General features: G+C 49.3%; 1 protein-coding gene across 1 annotated transcript; it reads left to right on the top strand.

The window, feature by feature from the left end:
• Positions 1 to 502: 502 nt before the first annotated feature.
• Positions 503 to 19,357, top strand: ZNF219 (zinc finger protein 219). Its single transcript, XM_033168114.1, has 5 exons — positions 503 to 661; positions 9,720 to 9,828; positions 11,344 to 12,733; positions 15,665 to 15,784; positions 17,171 to 19,357. Exons 2-5 carry the CDS (start codon positions 9,823 to 9,825, stop codon positions 17,992 to 17,994), a joined length of 2,340 nt encoding a protein of 779 aa, XP_033024005.1. The 5' UTR covers positions 503 to 661; positions 9,720 to 9,822; the 3' UTR covers positions 17,995 to 19,357.
• Positions 19,358 to 21,086: the final 1,729 nt, after the last annotated feature.

Below are 21,086 nucleotides of genomic sequence, written 5' to 3'. Positions count from 1 at the left end.
TAATGGGGTAGGTTTCATCCCACACTGTTCCCTTCCCGCAGCCACCCCTCCCCCCCCGCGTTGAGACAGTGCCCCTTCTTCCTACTTATTCCCTGCCACCATGGCAAGGGAGATCCAGATTGCCCTTCCCTTCGCAGTGCCGGGGCAACGCTTGCTTCCACTCCTGTGGCGATTTTCGTTCCGTTTTGCAATTCACGGCCTAGCAGAGCGCAGAGAGGCAGCAGTGGCAACCCTAGCCCCAGCGTGCCTCTTTCCCCCGTATCTCTCTCTCTCCAAAAGAGTGCCCCCCTCCCTCGGGGAAGGGCTGCCCCCCTCCCTCGGGGAAGGGCTGCCCCCTCCGCGCCCGGCCGAGCGAGAGCGCACAATGGAGCCGGGCAATCCCTCGCCGCGCAAGGCTCAGAAATGCAAATCGCCGCCGCTGCCTGCGGCTCCGTACAATGGAAGGGAGGGAGGAAGGGAGCGAGAGAGAGAGAGGGAGGGAGGAAGGAAGGAAGGGAGAGAGAGTGAGAGAGTGAGAGAGAGAGGGAAGGCGAAGAGGAGAGAAGAGGAGAGGGGGGAGCCCCACTGGCGGGGAGGCTGCTCGCCCCGGCCCAGCCCCGACGACGCGGCGGGTCCCCGGAGCGCCCCCCTCCTCCTCCGCGCCGCCTCGCCGTGCGCCTTGGTGAGTAGCTGCGCCGCGCCGCGCCGTCCGCCCGCCCACCGTGCGCCCCCCTCCCCAGAAAACCCGCCCGACCACTCGGCTCTCCTCTCTCCCCCCCCCCACCCCCGGGGCTCCCAGAGCAGGTGCATGGCAGCAGGGGAAGGGAGGCCCGGGCTCCGATCTTCGTCGCGGGGTGGGGGGCAAGTCACCCGGCCGCGGGGCTGCAACCGGGCCAAGCTGCGGAGTTGCGCACCGCCTCGGCGGCGCACGGAAACCGCCCGGCCTCGGCCTCAGGCTTCGTTATCCCCGAATGACCCGGTCGATTTCCTCCATGTCTTTCTAATAGATCCTTCTCTCCCCACCCCCAACCCCAGCCCCACTATTCCTCGTCGTCTCTCCCACCCCCACCCCCGCAACTCCCCAGCCACGTGACTGTGATTGCAAATTAGAAGGGGGGATTCTGCTTCAGAAATCGGAGTAGGGGGAAATGTGGCGCGGGGGGGGGGTCGGGGGGTGGGCCCGTTGGGGCCATTTGGGATGAAGTCGCTTCTGCGGGAGGAAGGGAAGGGGGGGTTCCTATAGCAGGTGGCTCGGAGCCATGAGGGGTGACGGGGTGCGGTGCGGTGGGGCGGGAGTGTATCGCGCCTGGTGCTGCAGCGACTAGGGCCAGAGGGCCATGCTCTCATTCCATCTCTAGGGCATCCCCCTCTCCCCCTCCCCGCCCCACATACTTTGTAAGGGTTGTTCCGAGCTGTCCCACAATCCCACATTTCTGTACCCTTTCAGTGGCACTAAATGGAATGCGCACGCGGGGGGGGGGGCTGTCCTCCGATGTAATGACCCAAGATTATTAAGTTATGACTCTCAGAAGCTTGAAACTTAAGTGGGGAGAGGGGTGTCTAAAGGGGAATGACTCGGTAGCCCATAATCACTGGAACAGCCCCCTTTACTCATCCTAACCCCCACCCCCACCCCATTGGAATGTGCACTGGAGCATTTGCTCAGGCAGCTGCTCCCTTTGTTCAGGGTGTGTGGGGCGGGAAGGGGGGGGTCAGCACTGTGTCTTGCTGGGACAGTCACTCTCTTGTCTCTTCTCACACGCCAAAGCGGGGCTGTGGTGTGACTGAGTGAGGGGACTGGCCTGCTCCCATGGATATATTTCCCCCTCTCCTCCCCCCCCCATACTCCATCGTGGCCTCGAAGTTGGCGGGAGTTGGCTTGAGGCCTGGCAGCCGCCATCCCTATTCCTGGGACACGGGGGAACCTTGAAAAGCTGCCCCATTTTTCCTTAGGGTGCCTTCCCCTAAGAAGCAGCCATCTTGTTTGTTTCTGAATAAGACTAAATGGGCACCCAACACACACACACCACCCGTTAGGTACAGTTGCACTGCATTATCATGTACCTCTCCCTCTCCATATTATGCACAAACAAGCAAGACAGGACTGTCTGCCTCCCTAACACTGAGTAGGCCCAAAAGACTTCATGGTGTGTGTGTGTTTAAAAAAAAAAAAAAAGATTAGTCATTTGGGTACTGCTATAGGCCCAGCATGGCAAGGTGCCAAAATGAATCAGCTATCTTTTATGCAGGCTTATGAATACCACCAGCCTTGGATTGCTGCAAGAGAACAAGGCCTCCTGCTTGATTTTGGCAATACCTAGGGGAAGAACAGGCCCGTAATATTCTCTCTGCAAGCTAGACCCACTATTATAAGCAACAGAATGTTCTATAATAAAGGTGTCAGGATAGTACCTGGTGTGCTGTTCCAAAATCACGGTTTAGTGTTAGAACCTGTTTTTATATGCCTCCGGGCACAATCATGTGTAAGAGACACTCTGCACATCGTCCAAGGCACTCTGTTATTAGTTCTTAATAACAAAGAAAAGAGTGCCTCAGACAATGTGCAGAGTGTCTCTTACACTAGCCACAGCAAGCTACCCTCAGCTCTCCCTCCCTGCCACCACATGAGAATACAGGGCAGACCTGCCTTATCAGAGGCTGACTTACAAACAAGATTAAGGCCTGCCGGTTGGGCAACTGTCCCCTCTTTTGAAGAGTGTTTGCAAGGTAATAATTAGTCAGTATGGTAAACTATAAGACTGCATGCCTTTCAAGATGGCAAGCTTTCAGGTTGCACAGAACTCTTGCAGACAATAATAAAAAGTTGGGCAAGTTTGAGAAATGTTTCTATGCTTCTCATATGATTGCTGCCTTACTCAGCCTATGTCAACCATTTTAGGGCTTGTTCATACAAGGCTATGTTATCCCGAGTTTGTTACTCTGAAATAATATTGCCTACACAAGCAAAGAATTCCAGGGAGTCTCTGCTCACTCTTGCTTACTGTCTCAGTTCATTCAAAGGTTGCTAAATTTGCTCTGAGGCACACTGAACTCCACCTAGCAGCAATCACAACCCTATTTTAGTTTACATGACCTGTTAGCCCAGGACGACATGGGAGTCAAAGAGTCTCTGATTTTGCCGCAGGTTGTCAAATCTCATTTCAGTTCCTTCAACTCCTGATTCACCCCTTGAACCCGTAACAGGCCAGTGTTTATGGAGAGTTGAAGGGTTGCTATCCTTGAGTAATGAGGACCTTTCTCCAGCACAGCCTTAAACTGTTAAAAATAGTCATGCTATTCCCCACCCGTCCCAGAAACCCTGGGAACTGTAGTTCTGTTAGGAATGCTAGGGCTCTCTAACAGAAGTCTGTAAGACTACAATTCCCACAATTCCTGGAGGTTGAGAGCTTTGACAGCTAAACTGGTATAAAACAAATAGGAATTTGCAGCCGCGTAGAGGTCCCCTAAGAAGCTTTAAGGATACCATGGTTCCTTTGGGATAAGAATTGCCATCTGTGTTACAGAGAGTGTAAAAGCTGTGAAAGATACATACATACACAGTCGCCATCAGAAGTGAAGAGCATTCCCAGAGAACCTGAGGGCAGAGCCTATGGCTTATTTTTATGTAAAATGTGTAGCCTTTATAAGGATTCTAGAAATATTACTATGGTTATTAGTACTACCTCTGCTACTAATGATGGTGATGGTTGCAGGATTAAGGAAGAAGTGCTGTTCACATGCATAATCTTTATGATGCTGTATGAATGCTGTGGTTAAATTTTATTTGTTAAAGGTAATCTCCTTTTTTTTCTACCAGGTGCCATGGCACATGTCTTTAGCTGTGAATTATTTCTATAAACAGCAGGTGTGTTGACAAAACTGTTCCTGGGCTCTATCACTCCAGATTGTAGGTGGCAAGACTGAATGTCCATCCATAGGAAAATATTTCTTTCAGCAAGGGAACTAGATATGAAGAGCTCAAGCCAAACCTCCCTGATCTGCTGGCTTTTGTAGGCGCAGGAAGCATTCAACCACGTGCACAGGAAGCCAGTTCTGTGAAAGGTATTGCCTTTCCAGTGTGACTATCAACTCCAGACAGACGTTTCTCATAGTTGCTCTCTTTTCTTCTGTGAGGTCTGTTGCCCTTCCGGAGGGGAGGAGGGGTGTCATATGATAACTATGAATTCACAGCTCTGATTCACACATGCCGAACCTACAGCGAATGTCATCTAAGGTTTCTGCCCCCCTCCCCTTCACCAAAGCCGACTGTTTTGAATCTGCACGCCTTGGACCACCTTGCTTCTTGTCATAGTCCTTTTTTGCTGGCTTCTGCACAAATCAAAGCTGCTTCCTTTTCTAAGAAGGTGCTTGCAAGCTGTAAAATTGCATTTGGACATTTTCCTTAGAACACTGGGTTTTTAAGGCACACACACTTAAAAATGATGTACTTGGGACTTGCTACCTCTTCACACGATTTAACCAACCTATTTCCATAAATCAGTGTGATTAACGAGGTGGTTTTTCATTTTTATGGTTGAAGTGAAGATTCCAGTTCCTGCTTGTAATTGTGAATACAGAAGCAAGAGGTGGTTGTTCATTTCAGATTAATTAACGCAGGATCCTATCTTATGATTCTGCTGGTGTTTTGTTACCTAGAACTGGGAGGATAAGAGCCAGCTGGGATGCATCAATTGTGCTTAGTTCATCAGAGGTCCTTACAGCCTTGAGTGTTTGTACAGTGTTCTAGGAGTGATGTAACCTAAAGCAGAGGTGAGGAACCCCTTTTTAAGAGTGTGGGTCACAATATCAATTTGGTGGGCCCTGACCAAAGAACACAGCACAAAGGCACTTTGGCTCACAGGCAAAGGATTGTTATTTATTACACACAGAAAATCGGCCTCTTCAAACACTCCCCCCCCACCATCAAATGAGGGGAAGAGCAAGAGAGTGCTGCACCTTCTGTTGTGTCACCATGTCTATGGCCCTTCAGGTGTTGGGAGCTGAACCCTCCAATGGGGAGAGCCTGTTGAACCTGTGTAGGCTCCTTGTGTGATTGGGAGTCCCTGGAAGATCAGAAAACTGGATTCTGCGGGGAAGCAACACAAATAGAGCAGGCTCCCTGCTGCGGAGGTTCCGCCCCTCAACATGAGGAGGGCGGCAAGAACAATGACATCATGGAGGGGGCTTGGCCAGGGAGCACCCTCTCTGTCCCATCCCTGCTCTTCTAAGGGACAGTGGAGTCAGGTGAGCTGCTAACCCAGTTTGCGCAGGGATTGTTTCACCACACCAGCCCCGCATCCCATTGAAGGCTACTGCTTTGGGGAAAGAGAAAGGTCATATCCCAAGCCGCTCACTGTGTAATGAAGATCCCAGATCAAACCTACTACCAGCTCCAACCCCTTTATAATAAAATTAGCCCTGAAGCCCAGCTCTAATTCCAAATCAGACTGGATGGGTCAGATCCTAAATACACTGTAAGATTTATGTCACTATAATAGCTAGGGTTTCTCCTAAAACTCGGAGTTGTGAGTTGGGTGAGGGTCCCAAAGATGCTTTTTTTTTAAAGAGATCCCTCACTCCCCTCACTAAACTACAGGCTTTGGGGATGAGGGAATGGGAGAATTGATGTGGTGTAGTGGTTAAAGGGTTAGGCTTGTGGAGACCTGGGTTCAAATCTTCATTCAGTTGTGAAACTTACTGCTTAACTCTGGGCTATGTACCATTTCTCAGCCAATAGGGCTCGTTGTATTCGTAAAAAGGCAGGTACTCTCTGCCTGTGAACTTCTTTGATGTTGGGGAGGAGAGCAACAAAAGTGCAATAAAAATAAAATAAAATGACTTGTTAAGCCAACTGTTGCATGAATGCACTTGTAAGTCCCCCCCTCTCCCTCCCTCCCCCCCCCCTCTCTCTCTGCTCCTGAATTAGGGTTGTGGGATCTGTAGGAGCAGGGCATGCCTGAAAACTGTGTAGAGGGCCCATTGCAGAGCAAGGGAATAAGTCCGGTAGTAGGAAGAGCCAGCCACTCATCCTGTTTCCTGGATTCCTAACATGATATGTACAGTCATCACATTGATGACTTGGCTGCCTGAATGCATCCATACATACTGAGCTTGGTAAAATATTTTAAATAGCTGGGCCCTGGCAGAGCCAATTTTTCAAGGATTTTGTCAGTCTTCTCTTTTCCTTTTCCAAGGAGGAAACTATTACAGGGATACAAATACAGAACCTCCATCACCAGCTAACCTTACTCCACTATCACTGCCATCACTTGCTGCAATCTACAGGAAGGGGTGGGGGGCCGTAGGCCTCAGGGCCAAATGTGGCCCTCCAAATGTCAGTCTGGCCCTTTGGGACTCTTCCCCCCCGAACCACTTCCCCTCTCCCCAGGCCATGCCTGACACAGCCCTGCTTCACACCCTCCTTGAGTGACTGTGACTGGAATGTGTCCTTGAACTCTGAGGTTGCAAAGAGGAGAATGAGAGCCCGAGGAAGGTCCCCTACTCCTGAGACGAGGTCACAACCAGACCTGAAGGCCCACACGTAGGCCCGGTGTCAGGAGGCGGCATTGCCGGGCACTCACAAAGCCCACACCCCAGCAGGGAACCCACTGGCAGCCCCCAGAGCGCCCTGGTTTAGCACTGATGCTGCTGCTAACCATTGCTGCCTGTTCAGCTTTTCAGTTGCTGTGTGGATTGAAGGAAGAAGGCAAGCAAAGGGGAGATGAACCCACACAGGAAACAGTCCCAGTAAGGACATCTTGCCCAGTGACCCTTCAAAGTCTGATGTAGGCCAGAGTGAGAAAAACTGAAGGAAGGCTGAATTTCAACGCAACTCCTTCCAGTGGTTCCCGATACTTTTGGGAGGCAACCCTCTGAAAGTAACCATATTTTTTCTCCCCTTTTCTCCAGATATCGTATTCTGGGGGAGGGGGGAGAGAAATGGGATAGGAGGGCTGTGCTTGTTTGCATCTGCTTCAGGACAAAGGAGGTTTGAAAGAATCCATATATTGTGGGGTGTTTTTTGCCATAAATTATAGCTTGAGTTCCACATGCATAGAATTGTAGAAGATGACAGCCTTGCCTCAGGCAGAGTGGGAGCGAAGTTTGGGTAAACATGTTGATCAGACCACACCTGCTTATGGTATTGGGGCATATCACATGTCTGTATCTTGGTGTGCAGTTCCCTGGCATTTGTCTTCTGCCTCATCAGGATTTCAGACTTGAGGTAAAATAAAGCTATTAAACTATGGAGCTTCTTGTCATTAAAAAAAGGTGGCAACCAGCACTGTGTCAGTTCCTCTAGCCCCACCCAGTTTTGCTTGATCTTTCTCCTCAACTTCTGGCATTGTCTTCTCACATCTCTCTCTCTGCTCCTCTCTCCCTTAGAGCTGTGCTTCCTAGCCCCCAGTTTCCCTTCCTTCAGCCACTCTGTCTTGTATTCCCCCACCCTGCAAGAGCTTTTCACCCCTACTGGCCTTTGTGCAAAATGTTTCTCACAGCCAAAGTTTAATTGCCCTCACAGAAGCGGACACCCTTGGACACTTGAATGTTTGTGAACATTCCCTGACATCACAGTAGGTGAACTAATGGTTGTCGGGAAAGGAGTAGGGTGCAGAGCAGAGCACAGCCGTTTTGGTTTTTTCCTGACTCTTATGTACATGATCCCAATTCATTCCTTTTGAGCTGGAATATCTTGAAATGGTGCTCGCAGAAGCCTGAAGAACGCCCTATAGAGTTATGCATTTATGTTTCTATTTCAATGACTGCAGAGCCAAGTGTTTCTGTTTTTATTAGCTTCTGTGGAAGCGTAGGTTTTCTGTTATTCAGAGCCGTGGGTGCATGTTCTGCTGAACTCTGCAAAAACAATGGGATGTTTTACGTGCAAGCACTTGTACTGTGAAGCATTGAGAGACATTTCATGGTATGGGAGTTGTTAACACACACTTTGCCTGTTTGTATCCCACCCCTTCCTCCAATGAGCTCTCCACAGTCAGCATAGAAGTTGAGGGTGTGGGGCCCAGAAGGAGAGGCTGTACGGGAGGTCTCAGAGGGATGCACCCAGCCTGTGAGCTGGAGACTCCACTGAGGTCATCATTGAGCCAAACCAAGCGCCCCTACCTTTACCCCACAAATTTTCCTTTGGATGATTCATTGGGGTAAGTTTTGACGGATTCGGCAGGCACTCAGATCAGGAAATAAATTTCCCCCAGGGATGTTTTGCCCTTCCCTGCATTCTTGTCAGACTTTGTACAAACTCTGCAGTGAAAGAAGATGCAGTTGAGGCATTTCCCACACTTCTCCTGCCACTCACTCTTTTGGCTTGCAGGGTGGTGAAATAATTTCCTGCTGCAGAAGGTGGGAAAAGAGAGGTTGGGCAGGGCCAAGGGCGGGGCAGCAGTGAAGAGAAGCCATGGCTACGCCCTTTTTTCTGCTTCAGAGGCACCAAGCTGCGTAGCAGGCAAAAATCTCCATTGCAACCTGGCAGTGTATTATCTGGCTTGGCTTTCTTCCTTTCTTCATCTTACTGCTGGACCAGTCCTGCTTTAGCATCCCCAGGAATGCTGGTCTGAGACACAACATGGGCAAAATTCTTGCAAGGTTCCAAAGGCTCTGTTCCATAGAGATAGAATAAGGACCACTGTGCTGTTAGGTCAAGGTTTACAACTTTCTCACCTTACTCTCTGGTTCCTAAAACAGGTTAAATCATCCAACTTAAATCATGCCCATTGCGTATGGAAATTAGGGGGGAATACATATTCAAGCTCATGTCCAGCTGGGAACAAATCTCTCTGCACTTGAACCCCTTCCCCTGATGTTTGGGGTCTCTTATGTGGGTTAAACCACAGAGCCTAGGGGTTGCTGATCAGAAGGTCGGCGGTTCGAATCCCTGCGACAGGGTGAGCTCCCGTTGCTCGGTCCCAGCTCCTGCCCACATAGCAGTTCGAAAGCACCCCAAAAAGTGCAAGTAGATAAATAGGTACCGCTCTGGTGGGAAGGTAAACGGCGTTTCCGTGCGCTGTTCTGGTTCGCCAGAAGCAGCTTTGTCATGCTGGCCACATGACCCGGAAGCTGTACGCCAGCTCCCTCTGCCAGTAAAGCGAGATGAACACCGCAACCCCAGAGTCGTCCACGACTGAACCTAACAGTCAGGGGTCCCTTTACCTTCACCTATGTCAGGATTGGGGAGCATGATGGGGTCTTCCCAACTTTGTGGGCTAAAACTCCCATCTGCCCATTGGTCATGCTGGCTGCGGTCAATGGGAGTTGGGAGTCCCAACTTGCAGGGTTCCCTTCCCTGCTCTACGTATTCAGTGGTGAGCAAAATGCACCCTGGGCAAATCCAGGGGTACTTTAGTCCTAAACTGTATAAGTTCCAGGGTTAAGCCTTGGCAGCAAAAATGTGCCAAGATTGCTCTCTGGATGTGGCACAGATTAAGTCCTTGTCAATGAAAAAATAATGGTATTCGTCAAATAGTGAGCACTTCAAAATGGCAACTGCGCAGAAGGCCTGAGCTTTTCTTGTTGAAATTCTTTTTTTAGTAGGAACATGAGAAGCTGCCTGATATACCATGTCCCACCCAGCTCAGAATTGGCTGGCAGCTGCTTTCCAGGGTTTCATACAAGGGAGTGTTTCCTATGCCTATCTGGATATGTTGAGGATTAAACCTGGGACCGCCTGCATGCAAATCAGATGTTTGACCTCTGAGCTAAAGCCCTTCCGTTTCTCCCCTTTCCTGCAGCTCATGCTCCTGCCTACCTGCCTACCAGGTGTGAGATGTCAGGTCACATCCTACGTGCTGCCCTTTCACCAATCAACGACTGAAGCATGTGATCAGGACCATCATGGAGGTAAGCCAGAAGACCAGGGTTAGGTGTGGCTGCCTAGGAGAGGGACTTAAATGCCCTTGCATATCAGCCACACCTCTCGGCTAGAGATGGGTAAGCTCTCCCAGGCTTAGTTTGGAAAGTAGGATCTTCTTTCTCCAATCTCCCCCACCCCCTGCCCCTTCAAATGGGAAGATCTTGCATAATTCTTTTCCCAAGCTGAAAGTCAAAGCCTGGAAAAATTACTTCCATTCACCCTCTAATGGATGTAATGGAATGACATGACTTAATTACTTTTAATGGGGGAGGTACTACACACACACACACACACACACACACACACACATTGTTGCATTGTCCCCCCCCCCCACCTTTGATACAAATCCTTCCCAGGCAGGCTACATTCAAATCAAAATATAGCAATGAAATTACAGCCAAATAGTATCCTAGCATAGCAGTTCACCAGGATCCATCCCAAAGGGCAGCTGGTGTCATTTGGTACTATGTTTTCTTTTTGTTTGGGGTGGGGAAGCACAGACCATCTGGGACAGGAGAAGCCTCCAATGCCTCCTTCATCTGCTTTCTTACGGGTTTCCCATGGACAACTATGAGAGGAGGACACAGCAGGACACTTTATGTTCTTACACCTGCCTCGTAAGCTCTTGTTCCTTCCCACAGGGCAGTTGGTGTCAATTGGCATGGGGGTGGGACATATTCCAGTTGGAGCAGGAACAGGAGAATGGGCAAAAACTGAAAGGAGGAGGAAGCTCATCTCCTGTCAAAGTCTTTTGGAATGTAATGAAGCCACATTTTTTCCATCGCATTCAAGAGGGAAAACCTGTTCCCTGCTGGAGCAGAGGAAGCCAGCAATTGGGGTAAAATCTGGAGAAAGATTCTGGAGTTGTAAAAGTCATTTCTCCTTTGGTGTCTATGGACCATTCAAGGTTCTTTTACTAGCCTAGCTCTGGAGAAGGTTGCCTTTATCTCTAGTCCCAGCAATGGGTCTTACTGCTCTTTCCCCTTGTTGGGTTCCCAGCGAAGCTCCCTCAGCATGACATCCCTTTGCAGCAAACCTATAGATTGGCTTTCAGCCTATTGTTTTGCAACCTCCACTGTGGCAAAGGATTAGGTTTGGGCACCTAATCCCTGCTGGAAGAGATGCTTGATTCACCCCTTGCCTGCTTAAGTACAAGCAGAGCTTGGCCTTCATATGAGGGAATACCACGTGGCTGTGTTATCAGCTGCTAGTTTGCAGGCTGCTTTTGTAGCAACATAGATGGCCTTGTCTGCTTCCCCTAGGAGCTTGCATGGAGAAGCAGTAGCAGGGAAGGGTGTGTGCAGGCTGCCTGGCTGGCCAGGGCTGCTCTGCATAAAGATTTAGCTTTATTCGCTCCTTCCTCCAGCAGTGAGCTGTTTAGTTACACTGGAACAGCAGTGGTGTGAAAGAGGATTTTTTTTTTTTTTTGCAGGGTGTGTGTGTTTGTGTGTAATTCCATGCTGACGCTCCCACTGCCTTTCTCCTCCTTCTCGTTCCTGCAGGGTGCAGATTACCAGTTGCCTTCTGCCCACTCAGCCAGTGTGACCCTCTCTTCCCCATCCTCCTCCTCCTCTTCGTGTGATGGAGCAGATACCCTGGCTTTCAATGGGGAGCTGGACCTGCAACGCTACTCCAATGGGCCGGGAGGACCCGGGGGCGAGGCCCGCCCTTACCCGTGCCCCATCTGCGGCAAGCGGTTCCGCTTCAACAGCATCCTGGCCCTGCACACGCGCATCCACACCAGCTCCTCCCCTCTCACCTGCCCCTACTGCGGCCACCGGGCAGGGCAGCGTGCCAGCCTGCGCCTCCACTTGCGCTCCCACTGCCCCGAGGCCCGTGCCCGCCTCAGCCACCAGAGCCGCCTGCTGCTTGAGCTGGAGGAGCGGGCGCTTTTGCGGGGGCAAGAGGAGAAGGAGGAGGAGGAAGAGGAGGAGGATGAGGAGGAGGAAGAAGAAGAAGAACAAGCTGCCCCTGCTCCACCTCCACCCCTGCCCACCTTCCGCTGCCCCTTCTGCAAGGGCAAGTTCCGCACTGCCGGCGAGCGGGACCGCCACCTCCGCATCCTCCACCAGCCCTACAAGTGTGGACAGTGCTCCTTTGCCGCCGCCCAGGAGGTGGAACTCCAGTGGCACAACCAGCAAGCCCATGGGCTCCCGGCTGCTCGGCCGCCCACCCCTCCTGCCCCTGTCCCCGCCGCAGCTGCCCCACCTGCCCCTCCGGCCCCTGCCCCTGCCGCTCCCTCAGCTGCCGCACCCACTGAGTTCCGCTGCCAGGTTTGCGGCCAGGCCTTCACCCAGTCCTGGTTCCTCAAGGGTCACATGCGGAAGCACAAAGACTCCTTCGACCACAAGTGCCAGGTGTGTGGGCGTGGCTTCAAGGAGCCGTGGTTCCTCAAGAACCACATGAAGGTTCATCTCAGCAAGCTAGGCCTCCAGAGCGAACAGAGAGGGCCCGGCCCAGGCCGGTCCGCCCAGAGCTTGCTCGTCGGCTGCGAGGCCCTCTACCCTTCCCTCCTCTCCCCTCGGCCCACGGATAAGGCCAGCACGGGCAATTTCTTGGGCTATGGCGATGCCAGCTGCGCCGAGCGGCTGCAGGCCACGGCTCGGGCGGTGGAGAGTGGCCAGCAGTGGAGGGAGCGCTCTTACGCAGGAGGTTCCAAGCTGGCGAGAGAGGACCCAGGAGGGAGCCACCGCTGCCCAGATTGCACCCGTACCTTCGGCACATTCCAACAGATGGCCTTGCACCGACAGAGCCACCTGTCCCGAGAGAGGGAGTGGAGCAAGGGGCAGTCGCTGGGCTCTCACCTTCTCGCAGGACACTGGCTCCCCACAAATGTCAGAGCCTCCACAGCAGCCAACACCAGTCCGTCTCTGCTGACCCAGGAGGAAAAGGGCAAGTATGGACAAGCAGAGCATAGCTGCTTTGGGATTTGGCGGTTGTTGTTTTTTTGTGGGGGTTACCAAAGTGGGTCTCACATGTCACAAAGCAACCTCAGATTCTAGAGCAGCCCGTGTTTTTGAGCTTCTTCCTCTAAGCAAAATAAAAAAATGAGGATGTGGGTGGGTTACATTCCATAGCTAGGCTGGTTTTAGCTGAAAACTGCATTCCCCCCTTTGTTTTATAAAAGGATATGTGTGAGGGGTGGAGGAAGAGATTAAGGGATATGTCCAGTTGACGGATATGAATAAAGGTCAGGAATAAACTAATAGAATTGTATCGGTAGGCCAGACCCAGCACAGGAAGCAACATACTGGATGGAAAATGCTTAACAAAGCCATATGTTTAAAATAATGGTGTTTAGCAGCGGCCTGTGTGGTGGGACATGGTTGCCACTATTGGGTAGCATCCAAGGCAGAAGCGGGGCAAGACCCATGTACTTAGGATGTCCACCTCTCCTCCAGGCCCTCTAACAAAACTGCACAGGAGGCTGATGATGCCATTGGATATCAGAGCGCATCCCACCAAATAGGCTGCTACTAAATTATTTAAAACATTTAAGTAGCTAGCCTAAAGGGATAACCAACATGGAGTCGACCAGTTGCTTTTGGACACCAGTTCCCAGTGGTCAGGGGTGATAGGAACTGTATTCCTTAAATATCTACAGGAGACCATTTTGGCCTAAACAACGGAGTGCTTATAATATAAAATACAAAATAAATCAACTAACAAAAGCCTTGTAAAGATACCATGCCTGGAATTCTGGGAAGGGCAAGAAGCCTGGCATGCAGTTATCTACAAATTTTACCTCAGAATGAGCAAGAGTTCCGTGAGACCCAAACAGTAGCTCTCAGTATTCAAAATATTACTTGGTGTGACTGAAACATTTCCCCACTGCTCTACACAGTTTTGCATGATTGTACGGTGTCTCGCCTCTGCCTCCCAGTTAAAACAAGTTTGGGCAAGGGGATGTTGGTGTCATGAGACCTTGTAGCTTTCTGCATAAGCACCTACATGCACCCACACCCAGATTGTGCACGAGGAAAATTCAAACTGTGTCTTGAAGGAAATAAACTGCATTGATGCAAATAAATGCTTCCTCAAGTGGTTTCACAACATTCCTTCAAAGCACATATCTGCACAACAAACGCATATCTGTTTTATATTGTTCCACTGTTCTGGAAGCCATACTGTTTTGCTGTTTGCCCAGTAAACCTGGGGAACTGTGGTAATTGTTCTGAGAACTTTTCTGGAACCTTTAACTCCTCCCTCCACAGAACAGCAGTTCCTAGCAATTCCTGATTAGAGAAAAGGGCTTTTAAGCCATTTTAAGCCTATGATGTAGAAATGTCCTAATTCTCAAGTCTGCCACATTGTTTAGCTCTTAAAAAAAAATGTAAGGCTTGAATCACATGCTGTGTCACTGCCATGAGGTGATTTTACCATGTCATTTTTGTATGGTGGATGTGTTGCTTAAATATGCCCTCAGGTGGCGAAAGCTGGGATTTACCACACTGGTTAGAATACCGGTAATTGGAAACTAGGCTTTCAGGTTATTATGTTTAGTGTAGTAAATTCTATCTTATTCCACCCAAGGGTGCATTAAAACATGTTCACCATTCCAAAACAAATCATGGCCTCATTTTGTGCTTTGTATGTATTTGTGTGTGCATTTCTTCTTCCCCACAAGACCAACATGAACCAACAGCCAGACAGCTAACTTGGGCCCCAATACTGACAAGTACCCAATATTTCCATCATTCTTACTTTCAGCTACCCACAAATATTATTTCTCCTGTCCTTTGGCAGAGACTTTTACAGGAAAGAGAAGGGAAGGAAGCATGGTGAGGTTGCCTAGCAACTTGGAATGAAACAACTAGCAAATTTGCTTTCCACCCCTCGCTTCTTCTGCATAGGAATAGATATAAAGGTCATGTTCACATTTCATGCAAAAGTTTGAGCTAAACCATAGTTTGGAGTGATGTGAATGAGCTGAAGTGAGCCTCAGGGTCTTGTGGCCGCACTCTCCCTCTCCTGCTCTTCCGTTAGGATGAGTTTGAAAGCTTTTGCTTAGCCACAGCTTGTTATGTCATCTAAACTGACAAACGATAGTTTGTTTGAAGCAAGCCAATGTGAAACCATGTTGCTGACCAAATGGTTTTTATTTTAGACTTGGTGTGTGAGGGTGCAGTATCAATTTTTCCAGTCAATTTTAATTTAATTTTAATTAATGTTTGTGTGTGTGCGCGCACACACACCATATGACTAAGAAAAAAGAAGCAGAAAAGCTGACAGCAGTCAGATGTTAATATAACAAACAGAATATCTCTTTAAAAAACCAAACCAACCTATCAAAGTCAACCTCTGTTGTCACAAATGATTCTTCCTCTCTTTCCATTTCTAAAAACATAAAAAAACACCACATATCACTGCACGGTGTGTGTGTTATGTTTGTGAACAGTTGCAATAATATTTTTTATTCTAAAGCATTCCGTGTAATCTTTACCCAAGGCAGACAATCTTCTGTCATAGGTGTTTATTTTCAATTCACAACCCACCCACCCCCGTTTAGAGCAGTCATCATTTTTTTGCAGCTACTATGTTGGGCTACATTTTGAAAAAAAAAGGTGACAAATTAGGTACAGATCCAGTCCTAGCAATGTAGTTGTCATGGTTTTCTTCGAAGGGGTCGTCTGTGTTGGGGTGAAAAAGTGAGACACCTGTGGCACTTGTGGATGTGAGGGGGGACGGACTATGTTTCTATAGCTCTAAAGAAGAGTAAAGCAGGCAGAGAATCCATATGTAAACCATACAGAGAAGGGTCAAGAAACCTTGCAGTCCCCTCGTACTAAAAATCTCTTTCCCTCTTTGCTGTGTTTTCCCCAGACATGCAGGGGCAGTCGCGCCTGGACGGCTCCCGGCGGGGCACCGGGAAAGATTGTCCGTTCTGTGGGAAGTCCTTCAGATCCTCCCACCATCTAAAGGTGCACCTCCGCGTCCATACAGGTAAGATCAAGATGCGGCAACTGTGGGGTAGGGTTTGCCTAAACTGGTGGAAATGAGCAATAAGGCTGGTACTTGTTAGGTTCCCCCCCCCCTTCAGTTCTGTATCTTGCAGAGGCATACCACACGGGTGGAACCTAATACCATCTGAGGCAGCTCAGACCTCTGTACAGTCATACCTTGGTTGACGAATGCCTTGCAAGTCAAACCTTTTGGCTCCCGAACACCGCAAACCTGGAAGTGAGTGTTCTGGTTTGCAAACGTTCTTTGGAACCCGAATGTCCGACAGGGCTTCCGCGGCTTCCAGTTGACTGCAGGAGCTTCCTGCAGCCAATTGGAAGCTGCGCCTTCCTGCAGCCAATTGGAAGCCGCACCTTGACGGATTCCGTTCGACTTCCGAGGTGCAACTGTACTGCCTGTTCCTTTGCTTTCACCAGACATGCAAAGCAGTGGCACAAGTGGAGACATGGAGCAGCATTCTCTGCTGATCTCAGTTTTGTGCATTGGACCCAGAGGGAGGAAACAAGTGAACAGGCAGAGGTGACAGTGGCAAAGAGGTGGGCCCAGTCAGGGCTTCTTGGGCACTTCAAAACTGGAACCATAAGCTTCACTGAGTTCTGTTTATTTATCTATAAGACATATAGGCTGCCTTTCCTTTCCGTATGGAAACTCAAAACTGGTTACAAAAAAGCCAGCGCAAACAAATATATATTATGTATAAAACCACCAATTAAAATGCTGAACTAGATTAGTAGGCTGATAAAATGTTTTTTGGGGCTAACAACTTGGGGGGAGGCATTTTAATTATTTATTACCGGTTGCTCACATAGTTGTTGTCTCCATTTTATTTCTCCAACAATCTTGCGGGGCAGGTTAGGCTAAGAGACAGTGGCTGGTCCGTGAGAGATTCCTTGCATGGGATTGAAAACACTCACCACATCAGACCGACTTACTTGCAAGGATGTTTCATATTTTGTCTGTTGGTTCCTTGTGAGGCTCTCCACCTTAGAGAGGAAATGCAAAGTTGTGGTGCCACAACCAAAAGGCCCTGCTCTGCCTATTCATTGATTTAACCTCCACAACAGGTAGAACTTGAAGTGGGGCCTTCCCCCTGTGTCTTAAACACTGGTTGAATAGTAAGATTCCGATCTGAAGATCACACTGTAGATGGTTGATGCTTTTCGTAAAACCCTGCAAGGTTGCCTTTATTTCCGTTTTATAGTTTGGGGGAACTGAGAGAGAATGATTCACCCAAAGTCCCTCGGTTAGTTTGCCTCAGAGGTGGAGCTTGAACCAAGGGCTGCCAGGTCCAAAGTCAACTGCCTAGGAAACAAGAAGCAACACTTGTTCACTGCCTTTCCAACTTGCCTCTACCATTTCTCCTTGCAGGCGAGCGCCCGTACAAATGCCCTCACTGTGACTATGCCGGCACGCAGTCTGGCTCTCTCAAGTACCACTTGCAGCGCCATCATCGGGAGCAGAAGAGCGCTGCGGCTGCAGCAGCTGCTGCGGCAGGAACGCTGGAACGATGCCACATCCCCCTCGCTCCCACCGCAGTCCCTGCCTTTCCCGCCACGCAGCTTGCAAAGAGCCATGGGCCCTTCCTGTCTCTCGGGAGCTTGGGCGGAGCTCGGTCCCGCCCATCCCGCCGCAAGCCGCTGCTCAACGGGAAGACCGACTTCCAGCCCCTGGACCTGTCGCTGCGCCCGGCTTTGGCAGGAGGAGCCCTCCACCGCTGCCAGTTCTGCCCCTTCGCCACCTCGGCTCCTGAGCTCATGGAATTACATCTCCAAGTCCACCACAGCCGGAAAGCCCGAACCCGCCGCTGCTCTCACACTGCCCCTAAACCCCGGGGGGTGGCAGAGGAGGAGCTGCCCGAACCCCAGAGCCCCCAGCTGAAAGCACCCGAGTCTCTAAGTCCAAAGGGGGAGATGACCAAACCTCAGAACCTCTGGCATTCGGAAAACCAGGGAGAACTTCCCAGGCCTGAGTTGCCCCTCGGGAAGAGGACGCCCGATCGAGCAATAGTTGCCAGCCTCTCTCCTGGAGCTGCACCAGCTAACCAAGATTGGGAGAGCCTGTCGCAAGACTCTGAAGAGCCAAGAGCTGAGGAGGAATTGCCTGGGCCCAAAGTCCAAAAGGGCCCACACCAGGAGACATCTAAGACAGGCCAAGGCCTCATGGAATTGCAGCTGGAGCCAGTGCAGGCCTGAGTACGTCTACTCTGCATATATAAACCAGTTTTGAGCCTGTTTAACTGTCATGGTGGCTCTCAAGCAAGGGACTCTGGGAACTGTAGCTCCTTTCTATGAAGCTGCAATCTCTAATAAAGAATTCTCAAGCACCCTACAAATCTACGCTTCCCAGAGTTCACGGGGAGGGTCTTGGATAGCCCCTAGCTTAGTGGTAGAGCCCATGCTTTGCATGCATTAAGGTTCCAGGTTCAGTCCCTCGTATCTAGCCAAAAGAGGCAGGGCTCGGAAAGGCCGCTGCCAGAGACCTTGAACGGACATGGCCAATTAAAGCAGAAAACATGGGGCTCGATGGATCAATAAATAGTTCTCCGCAATAAAAGGCAGCTTCACAAGACAGTTGAACCAGTTTCAGACCTGTTTACATTTGTAGTATAGACATGCAGAGACCAGAAGAGGCAGCTAGTAAGATGCCACTCCACAAATGACAGGGTCGTGCACCCATCTGTTGAGAGGTGTCGAAATAGAAGGTAGTAGAGTTGTCTTTTTGGAAACAGGTTTCTGTGTCTTTAACAGCAGCGAGGCAGGCAGAAATTCAAGAGGCACAGATCTTCTCTGTCACGGCGCTGTTAACGATACAGAAGACCTGTCAGGAAAAGTGCCAACCTTGGGATGCAGAAGGGAGAAGCTGTGATAATGGCTGGGGTGTGGAATTGGTTAAGGGGCAGCGATGCTGTTAAAAGTCTTTCTTAGTCAAACAGGGTTTTGGGGTGAGGTGGCTGGAGTCTATTGGATTCCAATGCCTTGTTCTCGCCTCAGTTCTGGGCTTGATGCTGCTTCCTATTGGTGCCACTGTCTGAGAAATTGGGCCCATTCAGGACCTCATTGTTGGCACAAATATGGGGTTGATAGGCCCAGTAGGGAACAAGACACCTGTGGTGTATACCATTTTTGTAATAAGGGGAGCATTTCTGCGGGCGCAGCTTTCCCGCTCCGTGGTGCTGCTGCTACGGCGGGAGAAGCTGGCCCTTTCAAAATCCCCCCTTTAATGACACAGGAGCCCTGTCTCCATTAGCCTGTTTACCCTGTTGAGTGCCACAGAGGCAGGGCAGGCCGCACCAGCCACTCTTGGCCTAAGGGGACTTCAAGCACCTGTGTTGGGGCCTTGTCTCCATAGCAACCAGGTGCTACAGTCTCTTGTGTGCGTAGCAAGCAAGCAACCCAGTGCCAGTATGTTATCTCCGTAGTGACCCAGGAACAGAGCCCTGTTTCTGTAGTGAACTGGCATGTCGGGGAGCTTGACAACTTCTAGAGTTTTCTATTTTTTTATTGTTTTTCTTGTAGAAAATTTGAAACTGGAAATAAAAATTAAAATGAGAAACAACTAACGCTTCATTCAGTGCTTGTGTGAGTGTGATCAGTGTTCTCAATGCAATCCCTGTCAACAGATTTAAAAGCTGCTGCTTCACGTACCTTTTTTAAGCCCCTAGAACAACTGCAGCACTGCCGTAAGCTGACTGTCCTTATTTTCTGTTTCTGAACATCTGAGATCTGGAAACTAATTCCTAAAATTGTATGTTCCTGGGTTTGAGCTGAACTAAATCATATTAAAGGATCTCATGGCGCCTTGAAGACTTAACAATTTTACTATAGCATAAACTTTCTTGGGTGGCTTGATTCCTGTAAGTTTAGAGGAGGAACAGAGCCACCAAATAATACGGTAGTAGTTTCTACATCTTCAATATATTTCCAAGCTATGCAGAAGTATATTTGTATGCATTTTTAAAAAATAGCCTGGCAAAAGATCTGTGGTCGGTGCTCTCCAGGACCTACAGAATGAAGGTGTCAGCTTAAAAACAGCAACAACCAAATGCTAGAGGTGTCAGGGTTTTTTATATAAAAGAAGAAAGAAGGTGGGAAGAGGATTAATCTGCTTGAATAAATAAAAATATACAATAGTCTGGAGCAAGGAGTGAGGGTGGGGGATGCATGCAATGAATTTTTTTTAAAAAAAATAATACACTGGGCTCCTTATGACCTGTTTATTGAGCATAAATTCTGATTTGCTTGAACAAAGCATATGAGGAGGTTATGGTGATGTCCGATCTTTATTTATTGTGCATTTGTTCTTATTTGTTTGCAGGGAAGTGCAAGAATAAGCATCCTCATTTGTTTGTGCTCATTTACATGCCTTCCTGTCACTCATTTGTCCCCATTCTCACACTTTTTAGTGCACGTCACTGACAGTCTCCTAACCACATTTTGTGTGTCTCATGTATTATTATTATTGTTATTATTATTATTATTATTATTATTACTACTACTACAGTATTATATCAGAGCTACAGAGCACTGTAATCCACTAACTCCGCAAACCTAAATTTCCAGTATGCAATTGAATCCCTTGTCCTCGGAAGCACATGAAAATGGTCAGCGGCCTTTCCTCCCCTCAAGGCCTGCCAAGTATGATGAAGCGTGAGAGAAGATTCCTTTGAGATTTATGGAGTAAATGCCTCATAAAATACATTATTTAAGCATCATACAATTCAAACAAACGATTACGTTTAAAATCCAGCACACACAAAAGCCAAATTCAAAACTTCCTCAAATGCCCAATGGCGATACAAGATATATCTTGCGGGATTGTTGTATTTTTTTTCTTTTTTAGAATAATGGTATGTCAGTACTGCTGGGGCGCTGGTGGCGCTGTGGTCTAAACCACAGAGCCTAGGGCTTGCTGATCAGAAGGTTGGCGGTTTGATGGGGTGAGCTACTGTTGCTCGGTCCCTGCTCCTGCCAACCTAGCAGTTCGAAAGCACATCAAGTGCAAGTAGATAAATAGGTACCGCTCCGGCGGGAAGGTAAACAGCATTTTTGTGTGCTGCTCTGGTTCGCCACATGACCTGGAAGCTGTACGCCGGTCCCTCGGCCAGTAAAGCAAGATGAGCGCCACAACCCCAGAGTCGTCCACGACTGGACCTAACGGTCAGGGGTCCCTTTACCTTTATGTCAGTACATGTATTATTTACAGCCTTGAGTAATTCCCAGGACAATGGGGATTTTCTCCTGGAAATAATAATTGAAAGGTGTGCGCCTAAGTCCTAACAGCTTAA

This window comes from Lacerta agilis, chromosome 14 (genome assembly GCF_009819535.1).
Source record: "Lacerta agilis isolate rLacAgi1 chromosome 14, rLacAgi1.pri, whole genome shotgun sequence".
Classification (NCBI taxonomy): domain Eukaryota; kingdom Metazoa; phylum Chordata; class Lepidosauria; order Squamata; family Lacertidae; genus Lacerta; species Lacerta agilis.
Note: the sequence above shows the minus strand (reverse complement) of the source record. Positions and strands in the feature narration are given on the sequence as shown.